The sequence below is a fragment of the Melospiza melodia genome, chromosome 14 (assembly GCF_035770615.1).
Source record: "Melospiza melodia melodia isolate bMelMel2 chromosome 14, bMelMel2.pri, whole genome shotgun sequence".
NCBI classification, from domain to species: domain Eukaryota; kingdom Metazoa; phylum Chordata; class Aves; order Passeriformes; family Passerellidae; genus Melospiza; species Melospiza melodia.
The window spans coordinates 17443684-17464017 of record NC_086207.1 but is presented as its reverse complement, the minus strand read 5'-3'; the positions used below and the strand labels follow the sequence as shown (position 1 = coordinate 17464017).

Sequence of the window (20334 nt, the reverse complement as noted above, 5' to 3'; positions counted from 1 at the left end):
CTTACATATGAGATGAATCAAATCCTATTTGACTAGGAAATGAATGGTGTGCTTCATGAGGGTGAGTTATGAGTCTGGGATTTGATAACCAAATCCTCTCAGAACTGAATCTGAAATGTAATTTAAAAGTAACCTTTCCTCAATCCCTTTACAAATCTTTTTTTTCATAATTTTTGTTTGATTGATTTCCAGCTAAACCTTAGCAACATGATTCTGTATTATGTGCAAATAGATAAGAAAATGATTCAGAACTCAGGCTTGTGAGTAGCTCAGAGACAGGCAGTGCCTGGTAAACTGATTCTGAATTACAGGAGCCTGAGTTTGTAACCCAGCTCCAAAGGATGTAAAGGTGAATGTGGTGTGGGAGTGCCTGGCTAAGGCATCAAGGCTCAGATCCATGATCTCCAGCGTCAGCTTATGCACATCAGCATTACCCTCAAGATTGAAATGTCTGTGTTGGTTACACGGCATGAGCATGGGAACTCCTGCCTGGGGGAAACCCAGAGCCCTCAGAACCTGTGCCTGACTGAGGGAGGCTCATCAGAGGAAATTATTACAATCAGTTTTTTATGTGTGACTCGTACGGCTTTGCTCTGTCTTGCTGGTGATTGGGGATCCTAAGCTGCTTTTTGTAATTCCACCATTTTCAAAAGCATTTCAGTTCACTCTCAAGCTGTAGATCTTAAATCAGGTCCCTTTTGCTCCCACATCTGCAGTGTGCTGCTCTCCAATAAGGCGATTATCATGTGAGGAGGGGAAAATCACTAGAAATAAACAGTAAGAAGCTGTAGGGCAAACGATATTGGATGTTTTTTCTTCACATTGTCTGAGTTCTTTCCCATTGGGAAATTCCCTGAAAGAAATGGAACATATGGCAGTAATAGTTCAGTGGGGTTAAACCCTTAGCTCTGCAATATGCTAAGTTAACTTCAGATGTCTACTGCATCACTGGCCTTTATTGTGAAACCTATAAGGAAAAAAAGAAATCAGCAGCTATAAGAGCTGCTGCAGTACATAAAAGATCAGGACCTGTTATTGTCTGCAATTATTCATCTCAATGTGCACGTATCTGAAAAAGAGGAAACAAACGTCTCTTAAAACACATCTATAAAAAGGTTAGGCTCCCTCACTGTTCTCTAAGTTTGTCTATAAACAATAAATTCTGATGGCATAATCGGTCATATTACAGAAAAGGATATGCTCAGAGAGGCCGTTAAAGAGCCAATTAGGTTGTGTTTAAGTGACAACAGTTCAGTCAGTTGAATGAGTGGATTTATTCAGTTCACTCTCTTTCTGTGAGTCATCAGCTTCCAGATCCAGTGCCACAGTCTCTTGTCGTGTTGTTTTCTGCAAAATCAAACGCAAAACTGATTTACTTGGGATCTCAAAAAAATAACTGTCTGCCTTCTGTAACTGTCTCAGTTCTTCTGTGTACATCAAGTTGAATTTCAATTTTGGACGCTGTAACTGTTGTTCTTGCACTGGTAAGACCTTGTTGTGTGTTCAAAAAGAGGTGTGGGAAGCTCAGATCAATAGCAATTTTAGAGAACAATATATTCTCAATTAATCTTGCATCTGTTAGGACATGGTTCCTTATGAATCAAAAGCTACAAGGACAATTTGGGCATCATTGATTCGATGGCTTTCTTCCTTGGCAGTCTCTTGGCAGGTATCTATAGAACAAGTCCCTAGTTCTGCTTCCAGACCAGCAGATCTTGTAGCAGCTGCACCTGGAAAGCCTCCAGCTTCTCACTTTTGATGATCTTTGGCAGACTGCCTCTCCCAGGAATTTTTCAGTCATGCTGGATTATCAAGCTCATCCATGTTATTTTGCCAAGTTCCCTTTCTTTGCTCATGTCTATGCTGTGGCATCTGCAGAGCTGCATCAGAAAAAAGTTTTCTGGACGTGAGGCTTTCTGATATCTGCTATATATAATCCTGGATTCAGGGAACACTTCTCTTTTTTTGGAAAGGGTCAGACAAAATAAGAGCAGTCTCTCTGGCTCTGTGGAATCCAGAGGAGATGACCTTCTTTGTGCAGACTGTGTCTCTGAAAATGCAGACATGCCAAATGAGTAGAGTGGTTCCCATCTGCCTTGGCTGTTTAATCCCACTGGGAATTGGTTGTCTGTGCCAGAAGATGGATGTTCATTCACAAACACACAATATTTAAAGCAGTGCCCAACAATGCTCTCTGAACATGACCATTCCTGGTCTCCTGAACCTCATGCTTGCATTGGGCTGTTGGTTTGACCCCTGGAGCCATGTCTGAATGATGATTGTTCCTCAGCACAGAGCCTGGCCAAGCATGAACTCTGAGCATAGCCCAAAAGTTGTGCTGACCTGTTAGACTGATCTGCAGCCTTTAGTGCAGTTGATCCTCACATGCTGCTGATCTGGTCTGGGACCTTTTGGAAGGGTCTTTTGCCAGGATAGATCCTTTGGGAGCTTTGAGAGTACCTGCCTGCACTTAGAAAGTTGGCATCAAGTCTCACAAGCTCTTTCTGCCAGATCCATCATCTCTGCCAGCCCTCAGGGAACATATGACAAGACTCCAGGGTGATGGTGCCATCTATTTCTGCATGGCCTGTCTTCCCTTCAGTGTGGAACATCCCTTTGCCTGAGTGTTCCTGTGTTTGGAGATGCTCACAGTCGGGGTAATCAGCAGCATGTGTTGGTGTTCCAGATCAGATTTTGGCTGTTTAGGCATTGGCTAATACCCAACCACTGCCCCGTTCCCATCATCTGTGACAGTGGAGACTCACCTCAGGACCAGGCATGGCCTGAGGGAGATCTTGCTATGGAAAGGGTGGCACTGGAAATGTCACAGCCAGGATAGTCACCCACCTGTCATAGTTGAACCCCATCCAGCAGCTAAGTACCAGGCAGCTGCTTGCTCACTCCCACCCCATGGCAAGGAAGAGAATCGTGGGGAAAAAAGTAAATCTCGTGGGTTGAGATAAGAACAGCTTAATAATTGAAACAAGATAAAATATAATAATACTATTAATAATCCTAATGATAATATCAAGAATAATTGTAATGAAAAGAAAGGAGAGAGGAACTGCTTTTCATCAGGAACTGTAGTGATAGGACAAGGAGGAATGGGTTCAGACTGAAAGGGGAGAAATTTAGGTTAGATATATGGAAGAAATTCCTCACTGTGAGGGTTGTGCAGCACTAAAAGAGGATGCCCAGAGAGGCTGTGGATGCCTCATCCCTGGCACTGTTCAAGGCCAGGCAGTGAGCAACCCAGTCTTGTGGGAAGTGTGCAGGACAGGAGGGTTGGAATGAGATAATCTTTAGGGTTCCTTCCAACCCAAACCTTTCCATGATTCTCTGAGTAAAACCCAAGAGAAAGCAGTGCCACAATGCAGTTGCTCACCACCCACTGACCAGTGCCCACCCAGTCCCTGAGCAGCAGTTGGTGTCTCCCAGCCAGTTCCCCCCTGTGCATACTCTGGCCATGAGGTTCTGTGCTGTGGGATTTCCCTTTGCCCAGTTCCCCCAGCTCCTTGTGCACCTGCTCACTGTCAGAGCACAGGAAACTGAGCAGTCCTTGATTTAGAGCAAGCACTGCCTGGCACCAAATAAACCATTGGTGTGCCATCAACATTATTCTTGTACTAAATCCAAAACACAGCACTGCACCAGCTCTTGGAATAAAAATAACTTAATCCCAGGACACCACCTCACACCACTGACCATTGGAGCAAAGCAGAGCCACACAGGAGTTTGCTGCAGTGCCCTGCTGTCTCCATGGGCTCTGCTGCTGCCAAGGGACCCAGTGCCTCCATCTCCCAGGGGAGAATGCAATGTGAGTTGGTTCTGGAGGAGGCTTCATGGCTCTGCTGAGCTCACTTGTTGAAAATCAGGTTGATGTGAATCCAGGCTCCTCACAGCCCAGTAAAAGCCCTTTTTCCTACAGAGTCCTCTCTCCCTGTGTCAGGAGCTGCATATCCTGGCATGAGCCCCGTTGTGTCTTGTTGTTCATCTCCACTTCCAGCAGGTTTGTTCTAATGAGCTGAAAGAGCAAAGCTGAAACAGATTCTGAACTGAAGTCAGAGACTAATAAAGTAGGGTGTGATATTAATTTCAGCAGCAGCCTTGGCAAGAGCCAAACATGGTAATTCCAACATCTAATTGGCTTTTAAAAATAAATTAGTCTGGTTTTCATCTGCATATTTCCCATGCAGGATGTGTGCTGTTTGGCTGTGCCCTATTGTTAGATGGTCCCAACTGCTGTTGAGCAGTAAAATTACCCAGACCTTTTGACTTTGCAGTCTGCACTGTTAGGGGTGGAGACATTCTGCTGTAGCCTTTTCTTCCCTGAGTCAGTAGAAGCTGATTTCTGTGGTTTATCATGTGGATTTGAGGGAGCAGGATGTGGGATTCTGGCTACTGGCTTCCATTTATGGGCTTTTAGAAATGACTGGAGCTGTATCTGTTTCTGCTGGCAGAGTCAGGTTCTCTTAAGTATGTGCAAAAGCATTTTTAAAATGGGAATTTGATTTCCTGCTGTCTGGTGAAACCAAGCAGGTTACAAAAACAAGGAAGAATAATAGTGGCTGCCTTCCACTAAATGTGTGGAAGACTTTGGAAACCTGTCTATTTCTTCATCTGTGTACAATGCTGACAGTGAAATTGCTCATAAGAGAGCATCATAAATTAAAGTGCAGAGCCTGACACACAGGAAGAGAATTTGGGTTCCTTCTGGCCGTTCTGCCTTGAATTGACAGCAGAGGAGGAGGGCTGCTCTCCTGGCTGGCACTGAGCAGAGGTGTGCAGTCCCTACCTTGCTTCCACTACAATAATTAGTTTCCCTTGGAAGATATGTGTATTGGAGATGACCTTGTAACTGAGAGTATTGGCTGCAGTTTGGGAATATTTTAATTGATTAAGATTATTTTTGGACTAGTGATCTTATTAGAAAGGCAGTTGGTTGAGAGGCCCCTTGAGTTCCTATTATCCTTGTAGATAGATGAGCGTTAAAAGGTTGGGTCAGGAGGAGCAGGCCCTGTTGTCTTCTCTGAATTTTCTTGGCCCCTTCTGTTTCTACCATCCCCGCCTGCATTTATGCAGAGCACTCTGGGGCCTGTGGGGCTCTCTCCCAGCAGAGGTACAAACAGCCATAAATCCTAATTAAAAGGTATGTTTTATTTTCTGAGTTTAAAACTAAAAAAGATTTGAGAATTCTTGGAATTGAGATGTGTGTATATATTTTGGCCCATCAGGATTAATTGGATTTGCTTCAGCGGTTCACTGTAGCGTGGCTGCTCAGTAGAACGCTGCTGAGCAATTTAAACATCCTTCTCGAATGTATGAGGTTCCTACAACAACGTGTCCTGCAATAATTTTGCTCCTGCCACTGATGTAAATGTTGAGATTGTTCAGGAGCAGCACAGGGAAGCGAGGCACGTCCTTGGCTGTGCTGTGGGTGTGGGCAGTGTGTCCTGTGCTCTGCTCCCCTCAGGAGCCCTGGAGGTGCTGCAGCCCCACGATGTGCCCTGGTGTGAGTTGTGACTGTGTCTCTGTGCACAGAGCAGGCACTCCCAGCCATGCAAAGTTTGGTGTGCTCATAAATCACATCCGTGCCCTGCGAGAGAGCTGCAGATGAGAGTGTCAGGGTTGACCTTCCAGCAAGTGCAGGAGTGATGAGGGGAAGATTGATGCCTAGAGAGAAGAGCTGGGGATTTACAGAGCCTGTTAGGATTAAATTGCCCCTGCTTTAAGCTGGGCTGGGTTTGGCATTGTTAGGCAGGGTTTTGGGGGAGGGCAGGAGAGCTATTGCTGAACCTCCTCCAGTGTATAACACTAGTGCAGTCCTGGTGTGATCCCACGGGCTGTTCCCCATCCCCTGAGGTGGGAGCAGCCCCTGAGGTCAGCATGGAGCTGTTGCTGCAGACCAAGGCAGGGCAGTTTGGGGTGGGACATCCCATGGTTTATGGAAAGCTGTGGAGAGGGGCACTATGCCTGGAAGAGAGAGGATTTCACCTCCTGAGCAGGAGCTTGGGATCCATCTCCTAGGAAGAGAGACTCTGTATGTGAAGCAACCTTTTGGAGACACAGTGGCAGATCTTGGAAAGGAGGTGCCTAAACCAGTCTGTGTGGGGAAGAGAAGGAATCACTCACGGAATAAAACCCTTAGGCACAAGCATGAGTGTGTGTGGGCTTGCCAAGCATGATTGCTGCTGTGTTGTGAGGTGATTCTTAAGTCAGTGGAAGTGAGGAATGGTGTAGTATTAGGGCATGCAAAAGCTGTAATGTATTAAGGTTTCAGGAAACCACCTAATAGTATGTCTTGCAAAATCTTAGTTAGATAAATAATTTAATTTGGTCTAGATAGCAGCATTCCTGGATTGAAATGCTGCTAAAAGACTGTCAGCAAGAGCTGCTGATGAACAAAGGAGAGGCTCATCTGGGGGAGATGTAAAGCTGAGGCCAAGAGGATCAATATTAGGTCTGTGTGTCTTTTAACATCCTCATTAATGATCTGTAAGAGGGAGCAAGTGGTGTATATAGATTAATAAAATCTACAGATAACACTAAAGCCAGAGATGTCTTCAACAAAACTCAGCACACAGATGCAGTCTGAAAGACTTCACAGGTTCAGAAACACGGGCAAAGGACAAAAGAAATAGATGACACTCAAAAATAATCACTACATCTGTTTGTGTTAAAGTCGCCCAAGCCATGTGCCCCTCCCTGAACCCTTCTCTTGGCACAGGAGGTGGAGTGAGGCACAAGCATGTGGCCCATGTGTCTCCTGGGCAGCAAAACTCAATGTAGCTGCAGAGGGAGCAGTGCAGAGCCCATCCTGGCCAAGCATGGGTCTGTGCCTGAAACACTGGATTTGATTCTAATCCTACCTGATTTAGAGACACAAATTGGAAGGGGTCCAGTGCCAGCCTTGGGTAATGTGTGTGCCCTTGCCTAAGCCATTAGGACAGCAACTTGCAGAAATTTGTGTCATTTAAGCCTGTGCCCATTTGTGCTGCAATCCTTGTGCTTAAAGCAGCACACATTTAAGTTGTTCGTGGGAGTATTGTTCCAGGGAGCCTCGAGACAACAAGTTTCTCAAGTATTCAGATTTCAAAAATGAAAAACTTTTGGCAATACTGCCCAAAGAAGATGTGGATGCCCCTCAAAGTGTTCAAGGCCAGGTTGGATTGGGCTCTGAGCACCCTGATGTCGTGGAAGGTGCCCTTGCCCATGGCCGAATTGAAATTAGATAATCTTTAAAGTCTCTTCCAACTCTAACCATTCTTTGATTCTATAAATACAATGAGAGAATAGCATGAGGAAGAAATACAGCTGGCCCTCCTGCCCTCAGGCTGCATTGGTGTGGGTCTCCAAAAGTGGCCAGGGATTCTGGTTTGGACCACCTAAGATTGTCTGGGCATAGTACTAGAGGCTGCATTGCAGGAAACAGCCCTGGCTTGCAGGTGTGTGATGCTCAGTTATAAAAAGGTTCTGTTTTTCTCTTTTGAGTGCTTACAAATATCAATGTTTTAGCAAGGCCAAACAAATTCTCTGTAAAATCATGGGTAGCAGGTGCAGTGCATGGTGGTGACTGGCATGAAGTCTATTGTCTCTCCTACTTCTCTGTTTATGTCAGTCTGTAACTCTTTTTGCTCGTTATGCTTATCACACAGCTTTTAATAGTTACAGAATGTGTTTGAATTACGTTTGAAATTCAAATTTCACTCAAATAGACGCTTGTTCTTGAACCAGTGTTTGTGTCTGAGTAGTTTGGGGGAGGGGGCTGGTAGTATTTCTTACATATTGCATGCACTCACCATGTTCTTTTCCATTGCAGCAGGAGTCAAAGGAAGAGAGTGGCTTGCAAAAGAAGAGAACAAAGCAGCTGGATCGAACAAAGTTTGCTGCTAAAAGAAAAATTGCACGTACGTCTCGACTGTGGGGCTGGGGAAGTTGTCTGGTGCTGAGCAGCTTCTGCTCTTTGTGTAAGAGATTATTTCCCTTGCAGAAAGGCTGTGACATGGCTGGGGATGCAGAAAAGACCCCTCACAGGGCTAAATTTTGCACTTCTAAAATCAGCGTGCGAGGGTGTTGGTACCTCACCGGGTTCAAAGCTGTCTGAGGCTGATGTGAAAGCGCCGTCAGTCACAAACTGCTTTCCTGTCCAGGCCCCTCTGCTCCTGTCTGTCCCTGAAACATCACCGTGCTCTGACCCGACAGCTGCCGCTCAGGAAGGATCTGAGTCGCAGCTGACAGTTCTCTGAAATCATCAGCTCACAGTGTGGGGGCAGCCAGAGCACCAGCAGCGCTGGGCATCATAAGGAAGGGTGTTAAGGGATTTGGTTGATGTAATTTTGCTGTTACATAAAGTGTTGGTGCACCCTTGTCACAGTGCTGTGTGCAGTGCTGGCCTCTGCATAGCAAGGACGCAGTGGTGCATCCAGAGAAGGGCAGCCCAAGTCATGGAGGGGTAGAAAAGCTGCCTGGTGAGGAGAGTCTGGGAAGATTGGGGCTGCTTTGTTAGGAGAGAATGGTAGGATCAAAGTTCCCATTGGGAAGGCAACGCCTCAGCTGAGCACAGAGCTGTTGTTTACCAGCTCCTGGGGTGTATCAGTGGAAACAGCAAAAAATAGATGGGTTTAAAATGGGTGAAGGACACTCATGCTTCACACAGCATGGGGTGAACTCCTGGAAGTTTGTGTCACAGGAGGTTATGGAGAGGTCAGCATCAACAGCTTTAATAAGGGATTAAATGCATTCATGAACAATAAATCTGTGAACAGATGCTAAAGACTGGGATGTTCCTGCTCATATTCTGATGTACAGGCAGAAGGGCCCACTGAGCATGGCCACCATACCTCTGCTCCCTGTACTGCCCCACATATTACAGCAGCCAGGCCCCAGAGGGTCCCCACTCATGTTCCTGTGCTCTGTGAGGCAGTGGTCCATCCAGCACATAAAATTCAGGACTTTTTTAGAATGGGAAGGATGTTGCCTCCTGCAAAACCCAAAGCAATCACTGAACAAAATGGAGCACGCCAGTGCTCCGCAAGCAGCGGCAGTTGGGCTTGTCAGTCCTCACAGGGCTTGTGTGAATTAAATTGTTTTTAATAGAGGCCTAAGGCCATAGCACAGAACAGCCCAGCTCTTTGTAGGAGCTGCAACCCACTGTGCATGTCAGTGTTGAGCAAGTAAGATAGCAAAGTCAGAGATGGGAAAAGAGTTCTTTTTCTCATTCTTCTTTTTCTCCCAAAGGAAACAGAGCACCAAATTAAAGCTGAAACCCCCCTTGGAGATGCCACTAAAATGTGACCAAGCATATGGTGCTAAGAGCAGGGATCTGCTGAAGTTGGATGTCCTCGTTGCATCATTGAGCATGTAGGGTTTCAGGAGCTGGTGCTGTGCAAAAGGTGTTCAGTGTGCTTCAGAAAATCCACAGGAGACAGGGCCGGCTCTCCAGACGTTGTGTAACAGAGGAGTTTTGCTGTGTTTCTAGATGTTGAAATTATTAATAATAGTTTTTCTTTTCCTGGGGCACAAGCTGTCTTTTTTTGTTGCTTGGTGTGCTTGTCTGAGTTTGGGGGTGCTTGGCACCACACAGTCAGCGAGCAGGGGCTTATTTAAGCACGTGTGATGGTGGGGCTGTTCTCATTTGTGGGAAGCTATAATTAGACTTTTGGTGTTTGCTTTTAGGCAAATTAAGACTTGAAGTAGTAATTATTTTTCCCAGTGTCTTTAAATAAATTCTTTGAATTGCGAGGCAAATTGGTCTTTTGTAAAGATTGGGTGCTTCTGGGTAGAGCAAGTTCTTTCTCCTCAAAACTGGAAAATTTCGGATATTGGCAGGCACTCGTTATAAAGCGTATCCTCCCTTTTTTGCTTTGTTGTGGTTTTATTCATTTTAACCTAGAGCCATAACTAAAATATATCTGTGACGTTTCATCCTGACAGGATAAATGGAAATACAAAACCTAAAGAAGTCTCTCTCTATTTCCAGAGGAAGTCAGTGCTTTAAAGCACATTTGAATGTTTTTACTGTAATTGCGCTTTGGATATGTAAAAATACTGAGATCCCGCATTTCTGTTATTTTTGAGTAAATCTCTTATTAGTAAGTGTTATAACTACAACTAGTGGGGTTTTGCATCTAATTCACTTTGCAAATGTCAAAATGGAACATAAATCGCTTTGCAAATTGCCGTATTAGCATTTAAAAAGGCTTGAAACGGTTTAATTTGTTTAGGGCTGCAGTATCTTAAAAACAGTTTCTCTCTGACCCCTCCTTGCCAACTGCGGGTCTCCTGGATGCCCCAGTCCCCAGAGGGGCGCTGGGATTTCCTGCCGCGTTGGGATGGACCTGTGACACGAGAGGATTTTGGAGTGTGAGATTCCCAGTGCCGGTGCTTCCCCCGGGAATGGGCTCCTGCAAGGCAGGCGAGTGATGAGTGTGAGCTGAGCATCGCTCCAGATGGAGAGGGCTCGTTTCTCCTGGGATCTGTGGAGCCCCCACCACACGCTCTGAGCTCTCTCCCCAGCTCTGTTTGCACACAGTGGTCGGGGGCTAACGCAGCACTCTGGGTTTCTAATCATCATAAATTATGACGGCTGCAATCAGCATCAAGTTTAATAAAACACACGGTGCTGAGAAGTGATCAGTCCTGGAGCATGAAATACTGTCAGCTTCACTTAAAGCAGGTCAGGTCTGCTGGAAGGCACGAGCAGAGCTGCTCTTTGCTCTCCCCACAGTAATGCCAGGTGGATTTTAAACTCGAGTTTTCCCCATCTCCAGAGCACCTACTCAACTGGAACGGTGCACTAAGTGCATCTTGTTTGTCACTGGTTTCTTTGCCAGAGGCAGCATTTGTCTGGCACATTCCCTGTCCCCAGAGGGGAAATTGCTGTGCCAGGGAGGGAGAAGAAAACAAAATGTACAGCAGTAACTCGCCAAAAAATGTTTCTTTTTATTAAGCTTCATGGATGTTGATAGCCTGAACTGGCAAATGTTCAGGCCCCTGTTGAAGCACGTGGAAAGTCGTGTGTTGCAGGGTGCTGATCATGTGCACTAGTTTTCCTGCACATGTCTGAGTTTACAGGTTCTAGCCTGGTTGCTGCCATGGTTTAGGTAGGAAAACAAATCAGCACACACTTTCTGAATGCTCAGAAGGTGTTTGGTGTTATGGGAATAAAAAAGACGGTAGGTAGCACTAAGTGCTATGGTCTGGATGACACGGTGGTGATTGGTCAAAGGTTGGACTCAATCTCAGTGGTGTTTTCCAACCTAATTTACTCTGTGATATGCTGTTTAATGCTGCTGTTCTTGGGGCTGGGAGCTTTCTCCATACGCTGGATTGTGCTTTCCATTAAAGAATGGTTGTTGTTTTTTTTTTTTTTGCCCTGGTCCCTCCTGGCTGTAACATCATTGAGTGACTTTGTCCAAGGACAAAAGATCCCCACGAGCCCTGAAAGCGCTGCAGTCAGCTTTCCCTTCAACCCCTTTCCTAATTTTCAAATAAATTACCCCCCCCACCCCACCCCACCCCAAACCAACAACCTGAAGCTATGTGCTGTTGTAGTAGGACACATAAAGGAATCTGAAGGTAATCAGTCCAAAAACGCTTCAGACCCTGCTTGGGTGGGGGAGCAGGAGGCTGCCACCACCCAGGAGCTGGGGGAAGGGCAGAGCTGTGCTCTGTGGATGCTCCTGCTTGCAGCAGTGCTGTCATGGACAGGCTGCAGCACGGCCAGAGCGCGGCTGCACTGCTGTGGTGGGGAGAGCATGGGATGGAAAATGGAAAATGGGAGCCTGCAACTTGTGAATGCGGTTTTATCCAGGGAAATGCCTGTCTCTGGAGCTGGCTGCAGTGAGGGCATGTTGTGTGCCTGGGCAGCCTCCCTGTTCAAATGGCATGTCTTAAAGATGTTGTAGCCGTCGGAGAGCGCGAGCCTTTGGTTCATGCATGAGATGGCGCGTGCAGGATTCTGCCTGGAGGAGGGAGCGGGTTCTGAAGGAAATCTGTCAATTTGTTTCAAGTGAGAAGATGTATTTTTTCAGCTCCTGAGAGTGCTGTTGAGTTGTTTTTCAAGCTGCACTCCATTCTGCAGGCATTGTATATTTTAAACAGAGTGAAAGTGTTGGATTGAATCTCAGTAAATAAGTGTTTTCCAAAGTAACTAACTGCTTTGTTTCTACATAGCTAGTCTAGACTTTTGGTTTGATTGGAGTGAGGAATATTTCAGGAATAAATTTTCTGCTGAAATAGCAGTTACAACTGTAGGAAACCTGTTTCCCATGCATGACTGACTTAGTGATGCAGTAGAGTGGTGATGTGAGCAGAAGGGGGTTGTATGCATGTGAAATATCCTCTATAATACCACCAAGCAAGTAACATTATCCTCCACAGAGCTTTCCACCTGAGGCTCGGGGTGAAAAACATGTAGCTCTTTTTCTCTTGATAGGTCTCCTGTGGTATTGCAGGTATCTGTGTCAGAAGACAATGAGGTGTGCTGCTCAGTTAGTAAAAAAGTCTCTTAAAGATGTGTTGTTTATCCTGCTTTGCTGCTGAGCCTAGCCAATACAAAAATGAGCACACTTCAGAAATCTGTCCTTTTCCTCTCTCCTTGAACATGCATTCTGCAGCTGCAGTGTGTGTTGTTTGATGGCAAATAAAATGTCATGTTGCAGTTAATATACTCAGGGAATGGGAGCTTAGATTGCTGTAGAAACCTGAGGTGAAGTTCCTGACCTGAGTTACCTTTCTCATTTAGTGTTGCCTGCTCCAGTTTTGTTGACACCTTTCCAGGACAGCTGAGGTTTAGATGATTTTCTCTGCATTCCTCCTGGGAAGGTGGGGCTCTCACCCATTTCTCCCTACATGCTGGATGTTCACTGAGTGTTTACATACACCTGCAGCTGTGACTTGACATTATCCTGTTTCTTCTGCTGTAGAGATGACTGAAGAGGAACAATTTGCACTGGCCCTGAAAATGAGTGAGCAAGAGGCTAGACAAGTGAACTGTCAGGAAGAGGAAGAGGAGGAGCTCTTGAGGAAGGCCATTGCTGAGAGCCTTAGTGTAAGTGCACTTCTGTGAAGAGGCTCACCAGGGTTCTTAGCAACATTGCTGTCTCTGCTTGCTTTACCATGCTGCAAAAGAAAGTTTTACTGGGGGACATAGATATTCCCAGCACAAACTGGAATGATGGCAGCTGCAGAGTTGCTTTATACTGTTCCTCGTGAGAGGAGCATGAAGTCTAACCCCAGCTGTCCCTGTTTTGGGGTACCGAGTTCTGATTTGGGATAGAGGAATCTGCAGTCCAGTGTGCTGGGGCAGCCCTTGGTTGTGCTGTGCTGATAGGGAACACATCTGTAGGAGAGTGAACCTTTTGTTTTTCAGAGCTGTCAGCCCTCAGACTCATCGACTGCATCTCCTCATCTGTCAGTGGAAGCACTGGATTCACAGGGCCCAAGCCAGCCTGCTGAGAGAGAAGGCTCTGAGCTCCTGGGAGACCTGGCATTCTGCCCTGACACCCCTCCCTCTGACTGCAGCTCCCACTCACAGAGCTCCAGAGCTGATGGGAATGGACAGATGGATGTCGCCCGGAGCCCCTTGGTAGTGTTGAGGAGGTTGAGCCAGGAAATCGTTGAAAGCTCACTAGTATCCAGCATAATCGTGTCTCCGGGGAAGGGCCAGCCTGTGACAAGGTCAAGTGAAAAGTCTTCCTCACCAGCAGAAAGTGATTCCAGTAACATGTTACCCAGCACTCTGGGAGGGGACTTCATGTCTTTGAGTCCCACCTTTGGCAAGGTGGCTTCAGGAGGCTCCTGGCGACTCACACCTCGGAGACTGTTCAGCAGCCCATCCAGCTCTTCTGAAGCAGCAGGCCACGAACCAAAAGAGCAGCTCCTGCCCTGCACTGGCCATTCTGCAGGAGAAGCCGGTGCTGGGAGCTCAGCCACTCCACTCTGGAAGAGTAGGACCACAGGACAGTGTGACAGCCCCAGGAGGAGTGGTGGAGGAGCAGGTACCAAACACAGCTCACAGCCTGGGCACACTGCCAAGGTCTGTGTTTCCACAGAGCAAGCAGAGCAGAGTGAGGGGTCTGGCAGTACCCCAGACCTTTCCATGCTGACTGTGGAGGAAAAGCACAAACAGGAGGAGGCAAGAAACACAGTGCACTATTACTGGGGCATCCCCTTCTGCCCCAAAGGGGTGGACCCCAACCAGTACACCAAAGTCATCTTGTGTCAGCTGGAGGTTTACCAGAAGAGCCTGAAGCAGGCTCAGAGGCAGCTGTTGCATAAGAAGGAGTTTGGTAACCCGGTTGTGCCCAGTCCTTCCTTGAGCCAAAACGAGCTTGGGAAAGGAGAAGAGATAGGCAGGGAGAATGGGGTTGCTGATGGTACAGAAGATGGAGACACAGAAGGACAAGAGTCTGAAAACATCACCTGGCTCCACCCTTCAAAGAGGAGGGAGGCAGAGAGTCCAGGGCACAGCATGGAAGACGAGAAGAACTCCACTTCTGATGATGAACCGACCACCAGCTACTGCCAGGTAAGAGCTTTGTCACTGAGCAGAGGTTGAGCAGCCATGCCCTTCTGTCCTTTTTATGGTTCAGTCCCTTCTGCAAAGCAGGCACTGCTATTTAATGCCCCTCTTAAATTTAGGGACTTCCTTCCCCAGCCACACAGGTTGTGTGGAAAGGAGAGAAGTGTACAGGCTGACACCCAGCTCTCACAAGACAGGGGCCATTGAGCAGCGTGGCAGTCATCATTAATGCTGCAGAAAGCAACACATCCAGCTGATCCTTCTTTGAAAGGTGCAGCCTGGCAGTGTGCCAAGGCAGAGGACACAGAGGTGATGCTGACCACCACCAGCTCTGGTTTATAAACCTGTGGCTGTGTGGGGAGCTCTTGGTTTCCCTTTGCAGACAGATGTGGGTTTGTCCTTGCAGCACGGCCTTTCTTGTTTGCTCCTCCATGCTTATCTGCATCCATAAGTGCTTCACTTTGGAAGTGCTCTTCTCCCTCGTGGCTGGGAGAGGCTCTGTGTGGTCACAGGCATCTTCTGCCTGCCCTGGTGATCTGTCAGCACGGTGGTGCTCCCTGTCCTTGTGCTGGTGTTGGACACCAGGCTCGGGTGTGTTAGACACTAGGTGTCAGCCTCTGTCTCTGTCAGGGCTCTCCTGCTGGAGCGGAAGGCAGCTTTCTGTCACTGCTAAGTTTAAACAGATTGCTAGTCAGATGAAGTATTTATTACTGCTGTATTTTAGGTTTGTGTCAGCCTTTTCCAACCCTCATTTTTCATAATGACTTCACTCCCGGATCATTGTATAACTTTATCTTCTCTATGACTGAAGCCTTGGCTCTGTTGTTCCTGTTTTCAAGTGTATTTGATCATTTACCCTGGTGTTAGAAAGATACTTAACTTGTTTTGTGATATTTATATTCTGTCTTGTAATATTGAACACTTAGGAAAAACGTCATGTCTGCATTTTCTGGTTGCAGAAAAAGAGCAGAGCAGCCTGTGCTGAAATGTGACTTTTCATGACAGTGCTTTGGCTCGGGTTTAGCAGATGGAGATTTAAACAAGCCTTAGAGGTGATCTGCAGAGGAAAGGAACTGACTTGTGCCCTTTTTCATTTCCTCAGGATAGATACAAAAGACCTGAGAGGTTCTTAAAGCAAACTGCCCTTTTTTTCTGTAGCTTTTCCTCTGGAAATGAAGGTGTCATTATGCTGGAAGATTGGGGTGACTAGAGGTCTTTGGATGTGTACTCTAAAGCCCTTGGGAAGCTACAGCAGCTGGGAAGGGCATGAACTTTTAATCAGTACTGAAAATTGTGTGGTATTTTTTAAAATATTATCTGTTTAATGCTAATACCTAATTAATTCTTGGGGAGAAAAGAGGTTTTAGTGGTGCTGAGTGGTAACTTGTAACCTATTCCTCTTGACCATGGGAGCTGTCTCAGAGCCATAGCCCAGAGATGTAGCCTTTCTGATATTTTCAAGGTGCAAAAATAAAGGAGGGGGAGCAGATTTTACAATTTCAACCATAGCCTAAAATTTGCCAGTCTTTTATTTACACGAGAGAAAATATTTTCTAAATGCCTTTTCATCTGCTTTATCACACCCAGCATGAGAGGCAGCTCCTTTCTCTCGCCTCTCTGTGCAGTCACACACTGAGGCCAGAGCAGGTGATTTACTTGCAAAATCAATATGTTTGATGTTTGCTTGTGCCTTGTCTCCATTTTTTTTTTCCCTCTATCAAATACAATTCCACTGGCAGTGACAAAGGAGGGGCCCAGAGCTGTCATGTCTCCACCTTGCTGCGTCTCTTGGAGACCCTTTGCTGCCTGTGCTGCCCTGGGGCTCCCCCAGTGCCACCAGGGCTGCTCTGCTGGTGGGGCTGGTGGGAGATACTGGGCTGTGCTGTGTGTAGAAGCCATCCTTGAGGACTCAAAACCGTCCTTGAAAAAGGACATGGCCTCATGCCATGTGTGAAATGAAGGTGCAAATGATGTGCTTGAGGGAGGCTGCCTCTACTCCTGCCCTGAAACCTTCACCTGCAATGGGCACAGACCTTCCACCCTGGCAGCAGTCAACTCCTGCCACTGCCTCCCACAGCCAGGGGTTGTTTGCACAGAGCAAATCCTGGTTGTCAGGAGATCTCACAGCCTGTGAACCCGCACTAACAAACTTCAGTGCTAATAGAATCAATTTTTTTTCAGAGCCTTTCATATAAGGTTAGGGAACTCTCGGTGTTTAAAAGATTCAGAGGGAAAAGATCCAATTCTGGAGATTTAGAGTCTGGTGACCTGAATTAGTGCCATATTTTATAACAGATGTACAAGGAAAAACAGAAACATGGATGAGTGTTCATGACCAGGGCAGAGGCGTTTTTAAGAAATGCACAATATGGGACAAAGACAAATAAAAATAAAAGAGGAGGTGTGGTATTTTATGTTAATGATGAGCTAGGCTGTAAAGAAGTAAAGAAAGTGTAGATAAAATGGGATATTTGGGGGTTGGAGTCATGTTAGGGAAATTTGACAGGAGAGGCCTTGATTTGAAACTTGCTGGGGAAGCATCTCCAGGGGTGGAGCTGATCGAAGTTGAAACCTTTGGTGGAAATCAAGCTCACAGCATTTGATAGACTCAAGGAAGGGGGAGGAAAACTCCTTGGGTTTCTTTGAGACCTAGCATGAGAAATTGTAGGCCTGACTGCAAGGACTGCTAATAAACCGTTGTAATTCCACCTGATTAGAGGATGGCAAGTGTAGCGTGTACACTGCAGAAGAAGAAAGGGATCTGGGTAATGACTGGCATGTTAGCCTGACCTCAGCAGTGCATGAGGCTTTTGAACAAATTTTAAAGGAAAGAATAAGTGGAGTCGTAGAGCTAAATGAAAAACTGGATAAAATGCACACAGATTTTCCAGCAGTAGATTGTGCAGGTTAATCTATTCCCCTCCTTAGATGGGACAGCTGATTTCCCAGGCAAGAAAAATGCAACAGATTTTATCTCTAGGAAATTTCAGAAAAGTGCTTCTCATGGTCAGGCATCAGCTGTACCAGTTGATCAGGTCATTCTGGCTTAGGAAAATAAATTTTGAAGTGGAGTAGGTGAGGGCTGCTAGGGTACCTGGGGGAATGTAGGGGACACTAAAAACTTTGGGATGTTTCAAGCTCAGCACAGGTAGAGGTGGAGAAAAGCTATGATTGCTGCTTACAAACACATTGAGATGGATGCTGAGAACAGGCAGAGAGCATGGAAGATGATGGGCAATGTTGGGAGGAGTGGATGGGCATGGGCTGTCCAGGAACATGTCTAGGCAGCAAGGTAACAAAAAGTACTGCCAGGCTTTATTGCAGGGAGCACCTTGCCAAAAGCAGGGATGGAGAGAAAAAGCTGACTCGTTCCGGATGGATACTGAGCCATTTTCAGATAAAAATATGGAGCAGACTGGCTGCAGTGTCGTGGACAGAGCCCAGTGACCCAGCAGACCCCAGTCAGCTGTGCACATTGTTTCATGTAACACCTGAATTTCCCTTTCCAGCCCTCCCAGGTACTGCCTGCAGAGGATGTGCCCGAAGATGGGGAACCCATGCAAATTGCGCAGAGGTGAGTAGGGTGATCAGAGTGTGGGGCTCACAGGTTCTCTCTTGTGATATGGGCTCTTCCACTCTCCCTGGAGTGTTTTGGGGTGCAGTCCTCCCACAGCTTGATGGAAAGGCTGGCTGCAGTCCCTGCTGTTAAGTATCCCTGGAAATAGATGCCTTTGGAGCAGCAAGGGAGAGGAGGGGCACAGCTGAGGAGAAGGGATCATTTGCTGTTGTTACTTGATAAGATGTGCAAGGTGCATTATTGTACAAGTTGAAGGAGTTGCTCCTTGCCCTCTGAAGCTCCTGTGACGTGGTGCAATAAGGCCATGGAGAGCTGGAGGTGAGTTACAGCCGTGCCATCGCTTGTCTGTCGGGGAAGGCAGCATGGGGAAGGGTTTACTGGATTTCTGTGTGTATTTTTATGTTCTTGCCTTGCTGCTGAAGAGGAAAGCAGGGAGGAGGAAGCCAGACGGCACTGCCTATCAGCCAAAGATAGAGTGCAGTGCTCCAGAAAAGCCACTTCAGCAGATGACAGGTGTGGGGCAAGTCAACATGCTTTTCTTCAGATTTAAGCCTACTCCTCTTTTCCTTTTTTCCCCCCTCTCCTTCCTGTGGGATGCAATTCTGCATCAAAGGGTATGGAGAAGAAGGACAAATGGGAGAGGATTCAGGGAGCAAGTTACAAGAAAGGCCAGATAATGTCATGTTTTTAATTTGTTGGGTTTTATAATTTAAACCTGCTTTGGAACAAAACTGCCAGGTTTCCTCTGATCTAACAGCATTTGGCCTGAGCAGTTAATATCAATATGCAGACTATGAAAATCCCTCTTGCTTGCACCTTTCTAACAAGCTTAAAACCTGCCTTGGGGAGCAGGAGGAACCTGCAGCTGCTGCTCGGGCTGAGGCTGATGAGCCTGTGCCAGCTGAGCTCTGAGCTTGCGTGGAAGGCAGCGAGGTGTGTGCTCTGCAGCGCTGGCCTCCCGCCTGCTTGGGGCCAGAGAGCCCAGGGTGGGCAGGATAGGAAGGGACAGGAACGTCTTTTCTTTGGTGGAGCTGGTGGGGTTAGCCTGGGACACTGCCCAAGCTGCCCGGGAGCTCCTGGCTGCCTGCTTTGGGGTGGGATGCACCTGGATGTGTTGGCCCCTCCTCGAGCAGCTGGAACATCAGCAAGGCAAGAAATGGCTGCAGTCTTTGCAGTTTTGTGCACATTAAGTGTTGCCATCTGGCTCCTGGTAATTTGCCAGCGCAGGCCTCTCTTGGGTATGGCTCAGGCACCCCAACTGGCTGGCCTCAGCAGCTCTTAATAGGAAAACATGGCTCTGAGCTGTCTGGAGGGAGTGGAGCAGTTCAGGAAGTGCCAGTCCTGTGAAGAAATTGCTTTGCTTTCTGTGGGCTGCTCTCCCCGCTTGTTCCACGCTTTGTACAGAGCATGGAAGATTGGGGTTTTAATAAATGATTATAGGCTTTGTTACCAGGAGATAGTTGGTGTAGCAAGAAATGTGGTTTGACTTCAAATTGATTAGCCCATTTTATAAATGTCATAGCAAGTTGTTTTGTGTGAGTTCTTTTGAAGAGAGCCCTGATGTTAGACACAGAGTAAAACACGCTCAGCCTGGATTCATAACAAATGCTTTGAGATGCTTTATTTAGAGAGAAAAGCCACTTGTGATTTCCTATCAGAATTTTGTTATTTATCATAAATCAGCAGTGGCTGTTCTCTCTTCTCTAAGGCCTGTGGTTGAGCTTAATAAATCTTGTGTTTGTCAGTGCGGGGATTCATGTTTTTAAAGTGTGTTCTTGCATACTTGATCAGACTAATCAGAGAGCCACGCAAGGCGCAGAGTGTGTCAGCATGGGTGCCAGACTTACTCAGCAATGCCTGGCTGTGTCAGAAAGACACTGTGCAGTGAGGTGGGAGGAAAAAAAAAAGGATTGTGCAGTGAGGTGGGAGAAAAAAAATAAAAAAGGAGGAATCCGAAGGTCAAAATGACAGGAGCAGTGCTGGGTGCTGCTCCGAGGAACCACCACACTAATGCTGTAAGGGCTTTGCAGCAGGAAAATGCCTTGTGTCACATCCATGCTGCTGCTGGCAGCACAGGGATAAGGGAGAAAATGAGCAGTGTGAGGAGGGAGAGGATAATGTGGGATAAAGCAGGTCTGTCTTTCCGCTGTGAGGATTTCCTTCCCCAGCCAGAAAGAGGCACAGTGCTGGTACCTGCACTTCTCTCACAGAGAGTCCCACAATTGTGAGCAGG

At 46.8% G+C, this 20334-nt stretch overlaps 1 protein-coding gene across 5 annotated transcripts in view; it reads left to right on the top strand.

Moving 5' to 3' along the window:
• The window catches only part of UIMC1 (ubiquitin interaction motif containing 1), a 39485-nt gene that overhangs the window by 4596 nt on the left and 14555 nt on the right, over window positions 1-20334 (top strand). For 4 of the 5 annotated variants that reach the window (XM_063168986.1, XM_063168985.1, XM_063168988.1 and 1 more), the window contains exons 3-6: window positions 7820-7907; window positions 12927-13051; window positions 13373-14530; window positions 18034-18098. In XM_063168986.1, coding sequence (XP_063025056.1) covers window positions 7820-7907; window positions 12927-13051; window positions 13373-14530; window positions 18034-18098 — 1436 coding nt within the window. The remainder of the gene's footprint in view (window positions 1-7819; window positions 7908-12926; window positions 13052-13372; window positions 14531-18033; window positions 18099-20334) is intronic. The other variant, XM_063168987.1, reaches the window with a different exon arrangement.